Source organism: Oncorhynchus mykiss, chromosome 5 (genome assembly GCF_057628025.1).
Source record: "Oncorhynchus mykiss isolate SJ-2025 chromosome 5, ASM5762802v1, whole genome shotgun sequence".
NCBI lineage: Eukaryota > Metazoa > Chordata > Actinopteri > Salmoniformes > Salmonidae > Oncorhynchus > Oncorhynchus mykiss.
Window position 1 is genome coordinate 61,422,750 of NC_143026.1, and position 16,937 is coordinate 61,439,686.

General features: G+C 43.3%; 1 protein-coding gene and 1 pseudogene across 2 annotated transcripts; one reads left to right on the plus strand and one right to left on the minus strand.

Moving 5' to 3' along the window:
* Positions 1-7,936: 7,936 nt before the first annotated feature.
* Positions 7,937-10,941, minus strand: LOC118964630 (uncharacterized; annotated as a pseudogene). The gene is made up of 4 exons (XR_016496450.1): positions 10,873-10,941; positions 8,844-9,538; positions 8,378-8,764; positions 7,937-8,212 (listed from the first exon to the last, which is right to left on the minus strand). The product of XR_016496450.1 is annotated as an uncharacterized LOC118964630 (transcript).
* A 969-nt stretch (positions 10,942-11,910) lies between these two features.
* Positions 11,911-16,530, plus strand: LOC110524201 (calreticulin). Its single transcript, XM_021603624.3, has 9 exons — positions 11,911-12,191; positions 12,960-13,061; positions 13,342-13,545; positions 13,776-13,870; positions 13,972-14,181; positions 14,732-14,845; positions 15,088-15,231; positions 15,314-15,406; positions 15,546-16,530. Exons 1-9 carry the CDS (start codon positions 11,966-11,968, stop codon positions 15,741-15,743), a joined length of 1,386 nt encoding a protein of 461 aa, XP_021459299.3. The 5' UTR covers positions 11,911-11,965; the 3' UTR covers positions 15,744-16,530.
* The last annotated feature ends 407 nt before the right edge of the window (positions 16,531-16,937 follow it).

Below are 16,937 nucleotides of genomic sequence, written 5' to 3' on the forward strand. Positions count from 1 at the left end.
TAGAAAGAGGCCGGATTTACTATTCCGAGTTCAAAACGTATTTTCCCAGTCGGAGCTCGTTTATTCCCGACTTCCCAGCTGTCTTGAACTCACTGAAGTCGCAGTGCCGAGTTAAGTTGTTTGAGCGCGGCACAAATCATGCTTCAGTGACAGCATGGCCAATGTTTAGAATTTTTAACTTGGAAAAGAGCCCCTTAATCACAGATTTGGGACACCTCTGTCACTGATTCCTTCCAAACCAGTCATTGTTGAATTTGCGATTTCCAACTTGTTGTGTAATGTTTATGTCCAATTGCCGATGAGCACCGATGTTTTATCTATAACTTCTCTTCATATGACAAGGATTAAAAATGATTTGCCAGTAGATTGTTGACTTGATTCATGATGACTGCTGGCCCAGATTACTAAAGTTTGTTGACATGATCAGTCCAATCAAAGCTACTGTACATATAACGTGATATGTCATTTTATCTGTGGCCAATGACTAAGTATTTGTGGATGGGCTCTTCTAATGTAACTATGGCAGCACCCAAAGGGCTAGAATTTTCGGGGTCTAGCCTTAGACTTGGGGGTGACATAGCGTCCCTATGAGTGTCAGAACACTGAGCCAATCACAGCGCAAGCTCTGTATTTTCTTCAGGCTTGACCCACCACCACAGAATGCACTGAGCTAGGCTGAAACACCTGCATTTTGGAGCTGCCTTACTCAAGAAAACAAGAGACCATGTTTGTATGTGTCTTTATTAACTCAATGATATATATATATATATATATATTTTTTTTTTTACATTGTTTGCAAACATATGTGAGACACTATTAATGCCAAAATAACATGCAAAATAGGGGGGCTCAAAACGGGTCTCCACTGATACATTTGAATAGATTGTCCTTTTTGATGATAGGTAATTTCCCAAGCCCCAATACATTAAATGTTTTTTAATAGAGAATGGTAAAGTACCATATATTCTCAGTGTCAGATGTAGTGGAGCTCCATCATTTCCTGAAGAATCTCCTCCAAGATTCAATCCCACTACAAATCTAGTCAATTCAGGAAAGGTGGAAAAACTCTGAAAATGTCAATTTTTGTCTTGGGTCATGATGACTACAAATGCACAGAAGTGTGAATTGCAATTGGGTCCACAGCAAATATGGTCGACAGTCCCTCAGATAAGAGTGACAAGGAGCGGCGTTTGACTATCAATTATTCCTTCAGTACTACACGAGTGTGTAGCGATTAATTTATGATTGGGCATTAGAGTAGCCTACCTCCTTGGTGTCCTCCAGGGTGGTGTATGTGTAGTCTGCAGGGACTGTAGGAGTGGAGGTGGCGGCTGGTCTGGACAAAGTGTCTGGTGAGAGCCAGCTGCTGCCTCAGCATGTTGAGTGCAAACACAGCAGGGCTGTATGCACTGAGGGCTGGGGATGAGAGAGACAATAGAGGTGTGGTCAGTAGGACGAAGAGCTGAGCCTTTCCTATTTAGATAAGAGATTATGCTTCAGGCATTGTGTTAAACAATGGTGACAATGAGGTCACCAAAACCAATGATGTATACTGAAATCAAATATAAATGCAACGTGCAACAATTTCTAAGATTTTACTGAGTTACAGATCATATAAGGAAATCAGTCAATTGAAATACATTAATTAGGCCCTAATCTATGGATTTCACACGACTGGGCATGGGTACAGCCATAGGTGGGTCTGGGAGTGCATAGACCAACCCACTGGGGAGCCAGGCCCAGCCAATCAGGATGAGTTTTTCCCCACAAAAGAGCTTTATTAAAGACAGAAAAGGCCTCAGCCCCTACCACCCGCAGGTGATCCCGCAGGTGATGAAGCCAGATGTGGAGTTCCTGACCTGACGTGGTTACATGTGGTCTGTAGTTGTGAGGCCAGTTGGATGTACTGCCAAATTCTCTAAAACGACATGGTTACACGTCGTTATGGTGGAGAAATTAACATTCAACTCTGGCAACAGCTCTGGTATACATTCCTGCAGTCAACATGCCAAATGCACACTCCCTCAAAACTTGACACATCTGTGGCATTGTGTTGTGACAAAACTGCACATTTTATGCCTTTTATTGTCCCCAGCACAAGGTGCACCTGTGTAATGAGCACGTTGTTTAATCAGCTTCTTGATATGCCACACCTGTCAGGTAGATGGATTCTCTTGGTGAAGGTGAAACGCTCACTAACAGGGACCTAAACAAATTTATGCCCAAAATATGAGGAATAGGCTTTTTGTGCCTATGGAAAATTTCTGGGATTGTTTTTTTCGGCTCATGTAACATGTGCACCATTAATCAACGTTTCATCAAAAGTGCCGGTTTTAGCTAATTTTCAACCGCAGTCCCTGGGCAGGTTATTAAAAACAATTACAATATAGACAATAGAAACATAGGACAAGCAAGACATATCATACAGACATAGCAACATAGAACAAAAGGCAGAAAGACAAAATTCATAAAAGCAACAAAGTGTTTCCACACCTCACAAGCTACAGACAACAGATAACATGGAAAGCGGCAACACACAGCTAGGGACCATGTTCGGAAATCTGATTGACCTTTAGCCATGTCTTCAAGCATTTTGTGAAAGTGTGATATGTGGTGCAGTTATGTGTGTGTGATGGCAGTGTATTCCAGACATAGGAAGCTCTCGCAGAGAAAACGGATTTACTAATGGTGCTTTTCCTTAAGGGAACTATACAGTCACCTCTCATGGCAGACCTTGTGGATCTGCTGCCATATGTTTGGGTTTCCTGTTTAACAAAAATACTGAGTGGAGGGGGAGCCAGGCCATTTAGGATCTTGAATACAAGACATGCATCGGTGTATTGCACAATATTTTCCCAACTCAGGAGCTCATGCTTTCTGAGGATGTAACAGTGATGATGGCTATTGGGCTTCCTATCAAGCACTTTGAGAGCCTGTTTGTAGACAGGCTGAATAGGTCTTCATGTTGTACAGCAAGCTTGGGCCCTACTAGTCAAGCAGTATGTTAAGTGGGGGAGTATCATAGATTTGAAGTACAGTTTTGCTACCTCTGTAGTCAAACAATTTCGTATAAATCGGAAATTAGCTAGGTTGAATTTGGTTATTTGAATTACCTTTTTCACATGCTTTTTAAAAGAGGTTGGAATCAAGTATGATGCCAAGGTACTTAAAATCAGATACCACCTGGAGCTTCTCCCCTGACACATCTGTTGCCCTCTTTGTGAAGAACATGCAAACAGTTTTTTTCACATTGAGATGCAAACATGAGTCACTGAGCCACTTTGTAACCTGGACCATTACAGTAGTGAGTTCTTTTGCAGCTTGTTGTTTGCTCTTTGCATGCACATACAGTGCCTTGCGAAAGTATTCGGCCCCCTTGAACTTTGCGACCTTTTGCCACATTTCAGGCTTCAAACATAAAGATATAAAACTGTATTTTTTTTGTGAAGAATCAACAACAAGTGGGACACAATCATGAAGTGGAACGACATTTATTGGATATTTCAAACTTTTTTAACAAATCAAAAACTGAAAAATTGGGCGTGCAAAATTATTCAGCCCCCTTAAGTTAATACTTTGTAGCGCCACCTTTTGCTGCGATTACAGCTGTAAGTCGCTTGGGGTATGTCTCTATCAGTTTTGCACATCGAGAGACTGAAATGTTTTCCCATTCCTCCTTGCAAAACAGCTCGAGCTCAGTGAGGTTGGATGGAGAGCATTTGTGAACAGCAGTTTCAGTTCTTTCCATAGATTCTCGATTGGATTCAGGTCTGGACTTTGACTTGGCCATTCTAACACCTGGATATGTTTATTTTTGAACCATTCCATTGTAGATTTTGCTTTATGTTTTGGATCATTGTCTTGTTGGAAGACAAATCTCCATCCCAGTCTCAGGTCTTTTGCAGACTCCATCAGGTTTTCTTCCAGAATGGTCCTGTATTTGGCTCCATCCATCTTCCCATCAATTTTAACCATCTTCTCTGTCCCTGCTGAAGAAAAGCAGGCCCAAACCATGATGCTGCCACCACCATGTTTGACAGTGGGGATGGTGTGTTCAGCTGTGTTGCTTTTACGCCAAACATAACGTTTTGCATTGTTGCCAAAAAGTTCCATTTTGGTTTCATCTGACCAGAGCACCTTCTTCCACATGTTTGGTGTGTCTCCCAGGTGGCTTGTGGCAAACTTTAAACGACACTTTTTATGGATATCTTTAAGAAATGTCTTTCTTCTTGCCACTCTTCCATAAAGGCCAGATTTGTGCAATATACGACTGATTGTTGTCCTATGGACAGAGTCTCCCACCTCAGCTGTAGATCTCTGCAGTTCATCCAGAGTGATCATGGGCCTCTTGGCTGCATCTCTGATCAGTCTTCTCCTTGTATGAGCTGAAAGTTTAGAGGGACGGCCGGGTCTTGGTAGATTTGCAGTGGTCTAATACTCCTTCCATTTCAATATTATCGCTTGCACAGTGCTCCTTGGGATGTTTAAAGCTTGGGAAATCTTTCTGTATCCAAATCCGGCTTTAAACTTCTTCACAACAGTATCTTGGACCTGCCTGGTGTGTTCCTTGTTCTTCATGATGCTCTCTGCGCTTTTGACGGACCTCTGAGACTATCACAGTGCAGGTGCATTTATACGGAGACTTGATTACACACAGGTGGATTGTATTTATCATCATTAGTCATTTAGGTCAACATTGGATCATTCAGAGATCCTCACTGAACTTCTGGAGAGAGTTTGCTGCACTGAAAGTAAAGGGGCTGAATAATTTTGCACGCCCAATTTTTCAGTTTTTGATTTGTTAAAAAAGTTTGAAATATCCAATAAATGTCGTTCCACTTTATGATTGTGTCCCACTTGTTGTTGATTCTTCACAAAAAAATACAGTTTTATATCTTTATGTTTGAAGCCTGAAATGTGGCAAAAGGTCGCAAAGTTCAAGGGGGCCGAATACTTTCGCAAGGCACTGTATATCACTGTATCATCTGCATACATTTGAATTTCAGACCCAGTACAGACAGAAGGCAGATCATTAATGCACAGGCTGAACAGGAGGGGCCCCAGTATTGACCCTTGGGGCACGCCCACATCATAGCTAAGAGTGGGCGACAGATCATTCTCACTCTGACACACTGAGTTCTGCCTTCAAGGTATGATTTCATCCATCTCAAGGCAACAGGGGAAAAGTTGAACTTGGACAATTTTGTGATGAGAATCTCATGGTTAACAGTATCAAAAGCCTTCCTTAGGTCCAGAAACACAGCCCCAACAACGCCCCCTTTGTCCATCTTGGACTTCACATTTTCCAGAAGAAAGCCCGTATCTGTGGAGTGTTTGCCCTGAAGCCAAACTGCATGGAGTGGAATGTGAAGGGGCTGCTGTTGAGGTGGGCAATCAGTTGTTCTGCTACACACTTTTCAAAAACCTTTGACACCACAGGTAGTATACTAATGGGCCTGTAGTTACTCACGTCAGCAGGGTCGCCTGATTTAAAGATGGCCGTTATTATGGCCGACTTCCATACCCTTGGAAACACCCCGAGACCAATAGATGTGTTGGTGACCTTAGTAATGGGGCTAATGAGTGACTCTTTGTAGTTTTTAAGAAAGGTAGAGTCCAGCCCAAACACATCTTTGGCTTTAGAGTTCTTTAGTGAGCTAATCACCTTGTTCACCTTTGACTCAGAAACCTCCCTTATGATGAAGACAGGTTGAGCATCATTTACTAGCACTGATCCCAAGATACCAGTGGAGGGGTTCTGTGTCAGTACCCTGACAGAGTCAATAAAGTAGGAATTGAAGGCTATTGCTATTTCGACTGCATCCTGTGTTGGATTGTTATTCACCATGATTTCTAGTCTTTTTGCAGTGTTACTATGGGCTTTCCCTGTTAACTTTTTTAGATTCTCCGAGATCAGTTTAGAATTTCCCTTTGCTTCACCAATTATGTTAATAAAAATAGTTTGCTTTTGCCTGTCTGATTTCTTTCAACACTTTATTTCTCAACATGGTAAACCTACGTCTGTCATGCTCTAATTTGGATTTTAGGGCTATTTTTAGAGCATAATCTCGTTCTTTCATCAATTTCTCCATTTAGCCAAGGAAGAGTTCTCTTTTGGCCGGGTTTGGATTTGATTTTCTTTAGGAAACCATTTATTGTAGTCTGGATTGTGGATAGAAAAACTTGACTATCAGCTTCCACGTCTGTATAGGACAAGAGATCATTCCAGTTAATTCCCCAAAATAGCTTAATTCACTCTTAGGTATTCTTAGTTGATCCGGCTTTCTAACAGTAGAGAGGTTAAACCTGCTCTTAGACAGCTTTCTGGCTATAAGTGTCAGATTATGATCAGATAGCCCAGTAACCATATTGAATGATTTATGTTTAGCTCACATAATATAACTTAAAAGTATGCATTAAGGTGTCTGTAATAGTATACATGTGGCAAAAACAAATGTAGATATTAGATGCATTTCTATAGCTCCCTTTAAAAAAATTACAATGGTGGGAGAGTGCCAAGATGGTATAGGCACAGTGGCTTCAAAACAGCGCCACCTGTCAATCATCTAGTGTATATATAAATCACTGGGTGAAACAGTGCATCAACTACTGTAGCATAAAATCCCAAAACTACTTTAGAAGTTTGAGGCTCAACTGAGAAATGTTATTATATGGGTTTATTGTTGTTTTTTTATGAGCGAGAATTCTGCCTCTATCATCTGAACCGTGGCTGTAAAGACACACCCTCCACGGGCTCTGCACTGACTCGCCATGGGTTAGATCCACATAGGCCATCCCAACCGCCGGCCCTTGGGCTGCCATACTTACACAGACAGGGGAATGACAGACAGGTATAAATGACACTGACTAAAATGCTAATGTTTTTCTTTGTTGCAAATGTTCCTGTACTTAGTTAGTGGACAAACCGGTGGACCAGGTGAAGGCCAGTCTGGTTGGGTCTGCATCTCGGACAAGGTGAAGGCCAGTCCGTCTGGTTGGGTCTGCATCTCGGACAAGGTGAAGGCCAGTCCGTCTGGTTGGGTCTGCATCTCGGACAAGGTGAAGGCCAGTCCGTCTGGTTGGGTCTGCATCTCGGACAAGGTGAAGGCCATTCCGTCTGGTTGGGTCTGCATCTCGGACAAGGTGAAGGCCAGTCCGTCTGGTTGGGTCTGCATCTCGGACAAGGTGAAGGCCAGTCCGTCTGGTTGGGTCTGCATCTCGGACAAGGTGAAGGCCATTCCGTCTGGTTGGGTCTGCATCTCGGACAAGGTGAAGGCCAGTCTGGTTGGGTCTGCATCTCGGACAAGGTGAAGGCCAGTCCGTCTGGTTGGGTCTGCATCTCGGACAAGGTGAAGGCCAGTCCGTCTGGTTGGGTCTGCATCTCGGACAAGGTGAAGGCCATTCCGTCTGGTTGGGTCTGCATCTCGGACAAGGTGAAGGCCAGTCCGTCTGGTTGGGTCTGCATCTCGGACAAGGTGAAGGCCAGTCCGTCTGGTTGGGTCTGCATCTCGGACAAGGTGAAGGCCATTCCGTCTGGTTGGGTCTGCATCTCGGACAAGGTGAAGGCCAGTCAGTCTGGTTGGGTCTGCATCTCGGACAAGGTGAAGGCCAGTCCGTCTGGTTGGGTCTGCATCTCGGACAAGGTGAAGGCCAGTCCGTCTGGTTGGGTCTGCATCTCGGACAAGGTGAAGGCCAGTCAGTCTGGTTGGGTCTGCACTGGGGCCTCTCTCACACACCTGGGCGAGCGTCTCTTCAAAACTTGAGACGGCATGATAGTTTCAGCCACAGAGTGGGAGCGAGATGACCTGGAATAGAAAGCCCTGCTGCCACGGAATTAATCAGCCATTTTACTGTAGTCTGTGGTTGATGTGGGACTGATTGTCCTTCTCTGAGACACTGGAGTACTTGTCGCTCCAAGATGTGTCTGAGACGCTGTAGTCCATGACCTCGCTGACCTCCCAACGCATCTTTGTCCCCGTCTCTGTCTCCCAGGTGCTCGGAGATCTCGCTGACACTACTCCGGTCTGTTTCAGTCTTGATCTCACTCTCAGTCACTCTTGTAGTCCTCCCTGGGCTCTTCTGATGGGATCCTCTCCTCACACCTCCAGTACCACTGGCTGTCATTATCACACACTTTTTTCTTTTTTTTTCTCCGACATTCCAAGCGTGACCGGTGCAAGGTCGTCCAGTGGCATAATATTAATGTTGAATTCTGCAGAGAAAACATGACTTCATGAATCAACTGGACTGAGTAAATTATATCAAAAACACTCTCTCTGGTTAACTACCACTCAAAACATTTTCTTGAAGAAAGTTTCTCATTTCGCATTGCTTTTCACTACAACTCTACAGACATTCGACAAATGACCTGGCTTACCATCAGAGACTCCACTTCTCTCACTGATGGCAGGTCCTCAGAGAAGAGCTCCGCCAAAACGTCCAGGGCCTCTGGGAAGAGCTCCACCAGGGAGCACATCTCACTGAGGGGTGACACTGAGGACCGGGAGGGTTTGAGGTGCCTGGCCCGTGGGGATCCCTGACTGCCTGGGGAGGGGGCGTAGGGAGGATAGGGCGATGGAGGGAGGACTACTGAGGCACTGCGGATGGAGAGAAAAGGACTGCGCTGGTCCAGGGCTCGGCTGGAGAAGCGACTGGGTGATCCGCTGCACGGAGGAGAGGGTGGAGAGCGGGACTGGGCTCTGACTGAAGATGATCGGTCTGCCAGTGGAGGTGAGGGGGAAACCTGGCTGCTTTGGATGAACAACTGTGGAATATAAGAAAAAGGACATATGGGTGGTTAGATTACACATTGCTGGTACTAAATTGCTACTATTGTGAGCTACCTTTCTAGTTGTCATCTGTGAAGATTCTCTTGCTTCTTTGTGCAGGCTATACTCTGACGACTCAAAAGAGCCCACCAGGAGTTTCCTCATATCCTCCTCATCTCTGTCCAGAGTCACACCTCTACCGGCCACCCTTATTGGAGTACCGGGTTTGGAACTACCCTATGGCGTGGCATCAAGATCCAGGCCTTTCTCCTTAGACGCTACAGCAGGTGATACATGCACTCTCTTCTTCAGGAAGCGTTTCCCCTTCATGCTGAGGTCACTGCTGGACTGGGCAGGCAGGGGCTTCTCCTTCTCCTGGGGGGCTGTTGGTATACGCCTATCAGCCAACAGCGCTGATCCATCCCTGGCCTGTTGACGATTTCGGATGCGGTTCTCTATGACAGCCAGTCGGCTCAGGGCCGCGCTCTGTGAGCTCCTCTGTGATGTGGACTCGACTGACTATGTCTGAGTCCAGCTCAGGGCTGGAGGTTGGCTGGTAGCTGCAGCAGGTGGAGGGAGAACCTGCTCCCCCCACCCCCTCGAAAGCCCTCTGGTGGTGGGTCATCCCTCTCCAGCTTTTTGTTGATGACGTCATTGGGTTGGTCACTCACCGAGTCCTCTAAGGATAACAATAGGTCGCTCAGGTCCTGGAATGGGGTTTGTCCGGCTTGTGAAGTGTTTCTCCTATTGGCAATGACATCCACATATCCCTGGGGAGATAACAATAATGTCAAACATTCTGTGTATACTTTCTGGCCACGATTCTTGGATTTTGGGGTAGGTAGCTAAATTACCAAGCATTGAGTGTATTAAGTGGTGGACTTTTGGTTGTCCTTTTGGCCACATTTGAATCAAATAAAATCGTATTTGTCACATGCGCCGAATACAACAGCTGTAGATCTGACTTTTTTACAGAACTGAAAAAGCGTGTGCGAGCAAGGAGGCCTACAAACCTAACTCAGTTACACCAGCTCTGTCGGGAGGAATGGGACAAAATTCACCCAAATTATTGTGGTAAACTTGTGGAAGGAAACCCAAAACGTTTGACCCAAGTTAAACAATTTAAAGGCAATGCTACCCAATACTAATTGAGTGTATGTAAACCTCTGACGCACTGGGAATGTGATGAAAGAAATAAAAGCTGAAATAAATCCTTCTCTCTACTATTATTCTGACATTTCACATTCTTAAAGTAAAGTGGTGATCCTTACTGACATAAGACAGGGAATTCTTACTGGGATTAAATGTCAGGAATTGTGAAAAGTCTGAGTTTAAATGTATTTGGCTAAGGTGTATGTAAACTTCCGACTTAAACTGTATATACGTATACCTGGTTCTACTAGCTAACTATTCAATAATACATTTGGTCTGCAAATCATTTTAGTTGTTGTTCGTCGTTTTGATCATAAAATAAATGCATGAGTCGAGAGTTTTGGAAACAGCAAAGCTATGCTTATCGTGGCAGTTAAAAATTAAAGTAAATTAGCTACTTAGCCTACTAAGAAGCCTAAATGTACAGTACACTGGTCAGCTAGAGCGCTCTGCTTTGCAAAGTCATGTAGACTACAACACGTACACAATTGCGCACAGTTACAATGTATCCACCTGATTAGATGTATCCGTTTTGAGATTAACCTTGTAGCAATTACACTGTGTCCAACTTCACCGTAAACGGCGACCCTCATACCCACGGGACCGAGTCGTGGTTTATCAGAGGGATAATTGGGCCCAAAATCTGTCTTCTCCAGCAGGTGGCGATTTTTGTATGGAGGTCAAAGAGTGTCGAATTTGGTTAATAAAACATGGAATGTATTATTTCCTAAGTGTGACTTATTTGATCGAATATAAGTTTCGTAATGATTAGGTTGTTACGAGTGCACTGATATAAGTAGGACACATGACACATGACATCCAGGCAACTTTGAGAAATAACACTTTATATCGAAGTTGGGCCTGGTCGTCACTAGTTACCACCCGCCAGTTTCTAATGTTTACGATAGGCCAAGCCAATTTTGACTTTGTGGCTGTGGAAACTGTTGTTTACACGCGTATCTTCCCTCTCCTTGGCTGGAATGGTGCCACATGATCTTGCCTCCTCCCGACTGCCTTCCATTTTTTAATACATTATTTCATATACATTTCATTGTTAGAGCGGCCCCTAGAGTATCTGGTCAAAATAATAGGTCATCTGTACGCGTCGACACATTCTACGGAAACCTGCATGGAAAACGTCATCTTTGAGAAAAGGCAGTTAATTTTTCTTAATTATTTATGTATTAACAGTAACATGCAAAACATAATAGCCAGAGGCATTCCACAAAGAAATTAGACATTTAAAAAAAAAATACAACTAATCCATATTATATCAACAGACATATAGCGAATACATGTTTTTGACATTTTGTTTTGTATACGTTTTAAAAGACTCTAAATTGTTTTCCAAATCAGATTTTTTTAATTAATAAAAGAAAAGGGCCTTTTTCTTCATAAATTGCGTGCGTTCTTTCTCCTCGCCTCGCCCATTAGAGGAGAAGGTTAGGGGGGCGGGACCTCTTACTTTTGGGTTTAAGAAGGGGCGAGGAGAGAGGATACGAGGAGGGTGCAATTGAGATTATCCCTATGGAGTCATGACGTCTGAGTTTTATGGTATGGTTAGTGACCAAGAAAGCCTTTATTGTGTCACATGATTTCGTGGTGTGTGTCAACCTTGAGCAAGGGTGTATGACGTTCAATTTACTTTATTGCGGTGTGGAAAGTTGTGTTTTATTAGGAATTTATGGAAACATTTGGACATAATGCACATTTGAATAATCACACTTGGTTCCAAAAATAAATTAATGTTCATCCTCAATCTTACAAATTTCCACAACATAAAACAATATTTTCTGTCCACAATCATTGCTCCTCGCAAATTCAGAGAAATTATTTCAAATATGGCCCGCTCTTCGATGTGGAGGAGTTTTAGAATTTGCCTCTAACCTCTGGTCCCAGGGTCAGCGGTTAGTTAAAGCTTTGGGATTGGGCAATATGATGCCAGACCTATGGCGAGGGACTACTTCGGCCTCGAGCCGATGTGTAATCCGAGCACTTCCGAAAGATAAATCGTGGTCTCATTTCATTGGACAAGATCTCGTCCAATGAGCCACGGCCATCTGTGCAGGAATAGGGAGTTAGAAATGATCATATTACCTGTTTCCTTCAGCGTTTATAACCGACTTTCAGTGAAAAGCAGCACACACAGTTTACCTGTACAGCGGGACGGTGAAAGCATGAGGGTCGCAGTGGCAATATTAGCAGTTTTTGCGTCGGTAGCTGTCACCATTGACGCTACTGTATACTTCAAGGAACAATTTCAGGATGGAGGTAAACGTGCCTTTTGTTTTTCTGATCATTCCTAAAATGTTTCTATATGATAGATAATGGTTTGGGGATCAAGGGCCCATACGTACCTCTTTTCTAGGTCAAATTTTAATCAACCATTTATGTTCTTTATACCTGGAATAGTCAATATCCAGACTATGGACTCCATTATGTCATTTCTATTGTTGAAACAACTTTTCTGTAATGTGGAACATGAGCTCTACACCCTGTTCGCCATGCACTCATTTAAAATGGACATCTTTAAAGTGAATGGATATCATAAAATATCATTATGGTCAGCCTTTTTTACACTGATCACTGTGTAGAAAACACACACCTTTTTTTTTTATTTAGAAAAATACATTTTGTAATAGTATCAAAGGGAAATAAATAAAAAAATTCCCCCCTCAAAATATAGAATTCAGCAGTGCACTGATCTGATCATAAGAAGTTCTTTCACTTGGCTTCTTTGACAGCCTGCAGTATTTATTCAATCGTGATCTTTATTTAACTAGGCAAGTCAGTTAAAAAACTATTCTTATTTACAATGACGGCCTACCCTGGCCAAACCCTCTCCTAACCCGGACGATGCTGGGCCAATTGTGCGCCACCCTATGGGACTCCTGATCACAGCCGGTTGTGGTACAGCCCGGGAATGAACCAGGGCCTGTAGTGACTCCTCTAGCACTGAGATGCAGTGCCTTAGACTGCTGTGCCACTCGAGATACTTCCCCAGATCCGGACTAATGCGATTGTAAATGTTGTTTTCAGATGCATGGAAGAGTCGGTGGCTTGTATCAGAGCACAAGTCAGACTATGGCGAGTGGAAACTGACTGCTGGGAAGTTTTATGGTGACGCTGAGGCCGATAAAGGTGAGCTGAATGGGAATATATTGTAGTTTGATCACGGCAAGATGTTTCATTATGGAGATTTTGCCAGATCTGAGTTTGCATATGCCAAATGGTTGGAAATGGCTCCTTAGATTGTGGATTGTTCGAAATGCAAATATATAAAATGTATTCTCTGGTCTCCAACCCTAATCAAAATGTAATCCACATGACACAGTACAGTATCACTATGCATCACTCACCTCCTATACCTGGGTTCAATTAAACCTACTGATGCTAATGTGTCTTCTTACCTGTCTCGCAGGTCTCCAGACCAGCCAGGATGCCCGTTTCTATGCTCTCTCCAGCCGCTTTGAACCCTTCAGCAACGAGGGAAAGTCCCTGGTGGTCCAGTTCACTGTCAAACACGAGCAGAAGATTGACTGTGGGGGCGGATATGTCAAAATCTTCCCAGCAGACCTAGACCAGGCAGCTATGCACGGGGACTCGCAGTATTACATCATGTTTGGTGAGTGTGTACAGAGCACCACTAAGTTTTTCTGACTGAGGAGTGACTTTTAGTCAGAGATGAATCCCTCTGTTATTTTCGTGACCCTCGGTCATTTACATTTTTGTCATTTAGCAGAGACATTCATTCAGTGAGACATTTTTTAGAAATGCCTGGATTTTACTGGTATATTCTGTATTTTATTGACCTAACAATCAATAGGTTAAATTCTTTAACCATCCATCCCACAGGGCCTGACATCTGTGGCTACAGCACCAAGAAGGTTCATGTCATCTTCAACTACAAAGGCAAGAACCACCTCATCAAGAAAGAAATCAAATGCAAGGTATGCCATTTTAAAATCCCTCAGCTTTGCATTCCTTTACTGCATATTACCTGCCAGGTCTGACCTCTAACCTCTGCTGTTCTCCCCTTTTGTCTTTTCAGGATGACGAGCTGACACATCTGTACACTCTGATCCTGAACCCGGACCAGACATACGAGGTGAAGATCAACAATGAGAAGGTGGAGTCAGGCACTCTGGAGGATGACTGGGACATTTTGCCCCCAAAGACTGTCAAGGACCCCGAGGCCAAGAAGCCAGAGGACTGGGACGACAGGGCCAAAATCGACGACCCTACCGACACCAAGCCAGAGGTGAGCCTCTTTGAATGAAGAGATTTGATCGAACATAAGCCAGCATGGATATAAGTCCTATCAGAATCAGGTTTGAGAAATGTTATGCAAAGTCTACAGTAACATATAATGAGAGGTACTGCTACTGGGAATGACAAAGCAATGAAGAGGTGGGTACTTTTTTCCCCCATTGGTGTCCAGGCAGTACTGTTTCGCTATTCAGCCCAGTGCATTTAGTCAGAAAACACAGTTCCACCAATCCACTTTGTCAAATGAACAGATGATCCCAAAGTTCCCCCAAGGCTAGTTACTCTTACATAAAGGCCACAAAATGGAATCAGCACAGTCTATAACGAGTTGATAGGTATCACATTTGCTTTTGCCACAGTATGGACCCATTGTGTTTAACAAATGGTCTTTCTTCCTGCATTTAACAGTAAATGGACTAAGGCCAATGAGCACAAGCTTTATTTTGTCCTGGTTTAGTTTCAGGAGTGATCTCTTTTGTCAAAGCACATTGTTTAGTTCTGTCACTGACCAAGTTGTAACTAATATTGAACTTTCTCACTAGGACTGGGAGAAGCCTGAGAACATCCCTGACCCTGATGCTAAGATCCCTGAGGACTGGGATGTGGACATGGATGGCGAGTGGGAGCCTCCTATGATCCCCAACCCAGAGTACCAGGTACAGACTGAGTTTGTACCAGTTGCTGATAACACTTAAATATAACTTTCATGAATAAGTTATAAATGCTTATAAAACTTTTATGTTAGTACGTTGTAGAATACGCATGTATGCATAGCATATACTTATAAATAGTTTAATTCTTATTAATAAGTTATCAGTGTTTTCCTTCCATGATTTTAAATCTGCATTATACAGCTAGTGCACCACAGGTAGTCTTATAACTGGCCTTATCTTTCCAGGGAGAGTGGAAGGCAAAGCAGATTGACAACCCTGACTACAAAGGTGCCTGGGTGCACCCTGAGATCGATAACCCTGAGTACACAGCCGATGCCGCCATCTACAAGTTTAACAACATTGGAGTGTTGGGTCTGGACCTGTGGCAGGTATGTTAGACCTCAGACAGTGAATGTTGTTGTTGAAGGGTAATTATGAGCTTGATGTTAAAGTTGCCTCTTTTTTTTATAGGTGAAGTCTGGCACCATCTTTGACAACTTCCTGATCGGTGATGATATAAAAGAGGCTGAGGAGTTTGGAAACGAGACATGGGGAGCTACAAAGGTAGGATTTTGTTATTTTCATAAGTTTCTGTTTTTCATAACTTTGTATGAGTTCAGTTTGATATTCATTTTCAAATGTAAGACACATATACCAGTCCCACAGCACTCTCTCTCAATGACCCATTTTCCTTTGCAAACAGGAACCAGAAAAGAAAATGAAGGATGCACAGGAGGAGGAGGAGAGGACAGCAAGAGAGGAGGAGGAGAAGAGCAAGAAGGACACTGCTGATGATGAGGGGGATGAAGATGAGGATGATGAGCCAGAGGAGGAGGACGATGACAGCCCAATGGAAGAGGAGGAAGGGGAAGATCCCAAGAAGGACAAGGACGAGTTGTAAATGAAACCGGATAGAGGACGTGTCTGTCCTGCCCGATCTCCTCGCCGACGGAGTGACTGCTGTGCATCATCACATTGAGTAATACCCTATGGACTTGGCACTCCTGTGAAAACCTATTTTTCAGGTGTAGGGGTGGGAAAGGGGCAGGCAATGTTTGCCTTTTTTAAGAGGTTCACTTTTTTTTGGAAAGAGTTTAGGGTTGAAGAACTGAGTTTAAGTTTTTAGTTTCCGTCAGTTTAATTTAAGATATTTTCCCCTTTGTTCAGAATGTGGTCTATCATGTCCATGTGTCCTACAGTTTCTCTAGGTGCTGCTGCCACCGGCTCCCTTGCTTTTATCATCAGCTACCATCAGTTCATCCCTTCAGTGTCAAAGAAAATGATTATTTCCCCAAATTTGTCATCAATCTTACCAGATGTTGTCTATGTTGGGAAACAAATCAGGGGCATATCAGTTGTTGTTTCTTTATACTTTTTCTCTAAATGATTTATTTTTATACTGTTGTATGCAGTACTGTACTATACATTATTATTATTATCATTAACATCTGTTTAATTTATTCCCACAATCGTCCTCTGTATGTCCAACCATTCCCATGCTCTGTGTTGTACATGTTGCCCCACAGGCCTTGCTTTAGTTGTATGGCAGCTGCAGAGATGACTGTATGAGACTTAAGGATCTAAACTGTGACTGTCTTTTTTTTGTTTTTGTTTCTCAAAACATGCGACTGTCCCCATGGCACACTGTCTTTTGAGTTTCAGTAAATAAATGAAGCTTTTTCTTTCAATAGTACTGTTAAGTATTTCTAGTAAAGTTAGCTCCTGATTTTGTGATATGGGTTGGTCTTAGCATTTCTAAAATGGGGTTGAAGACCTACCGTAGACACGCTGTCAAACAATATCAAAGTGGAAATCTCTAAACGTGTCTTGTGATGCTGATCTGGACATTTACCTTGAAGGCTGAGATACTACTAAGGCAAACTTTTACATGAGTAGAGACACTCTTGACCATGCTTGGGTGTGTTTTCCCATCCTGAGGACACTCCGAAGGCGATGGGCCTTTTCGCCTAAACTGTATTCTGGGACAATCCATACACGGATACTTAAATGCATGCAATTTTGACATTACTCAACACAACTCTTTGTTTCCATTCTAAGTTTACAATTCCTTGACTAATACTTTTATGAATGAATA

What these genes read in the sequence shown, in the direction of transcription:
- LOC110524201 (XM_021603624.3), top strand. Translation starts at nt 11,966, where the DNA reads ATGAGCCACGGCCATCTGTGCAGGAATAGGGAGTTAGAAATGATCATA. An exon ending in TCCCCAACCCAGAGTACCAG is followed by an intron (nt 14,846 to 15,087) that starts GTACAGACTGAG and finishes TTATCTTTCCAG; the next exon opens with GGAGAGTGGAAGGCAAAGCA. An exon ending in TGGGTCTGGACCTGTGGCAG is followed by an intron (nt 15,232 to 15,313) that starts GTATGTTAGACC and finishes TTTTTTTTATAG; the next exon opens with GTGAAGTCTGGCACCATCTT.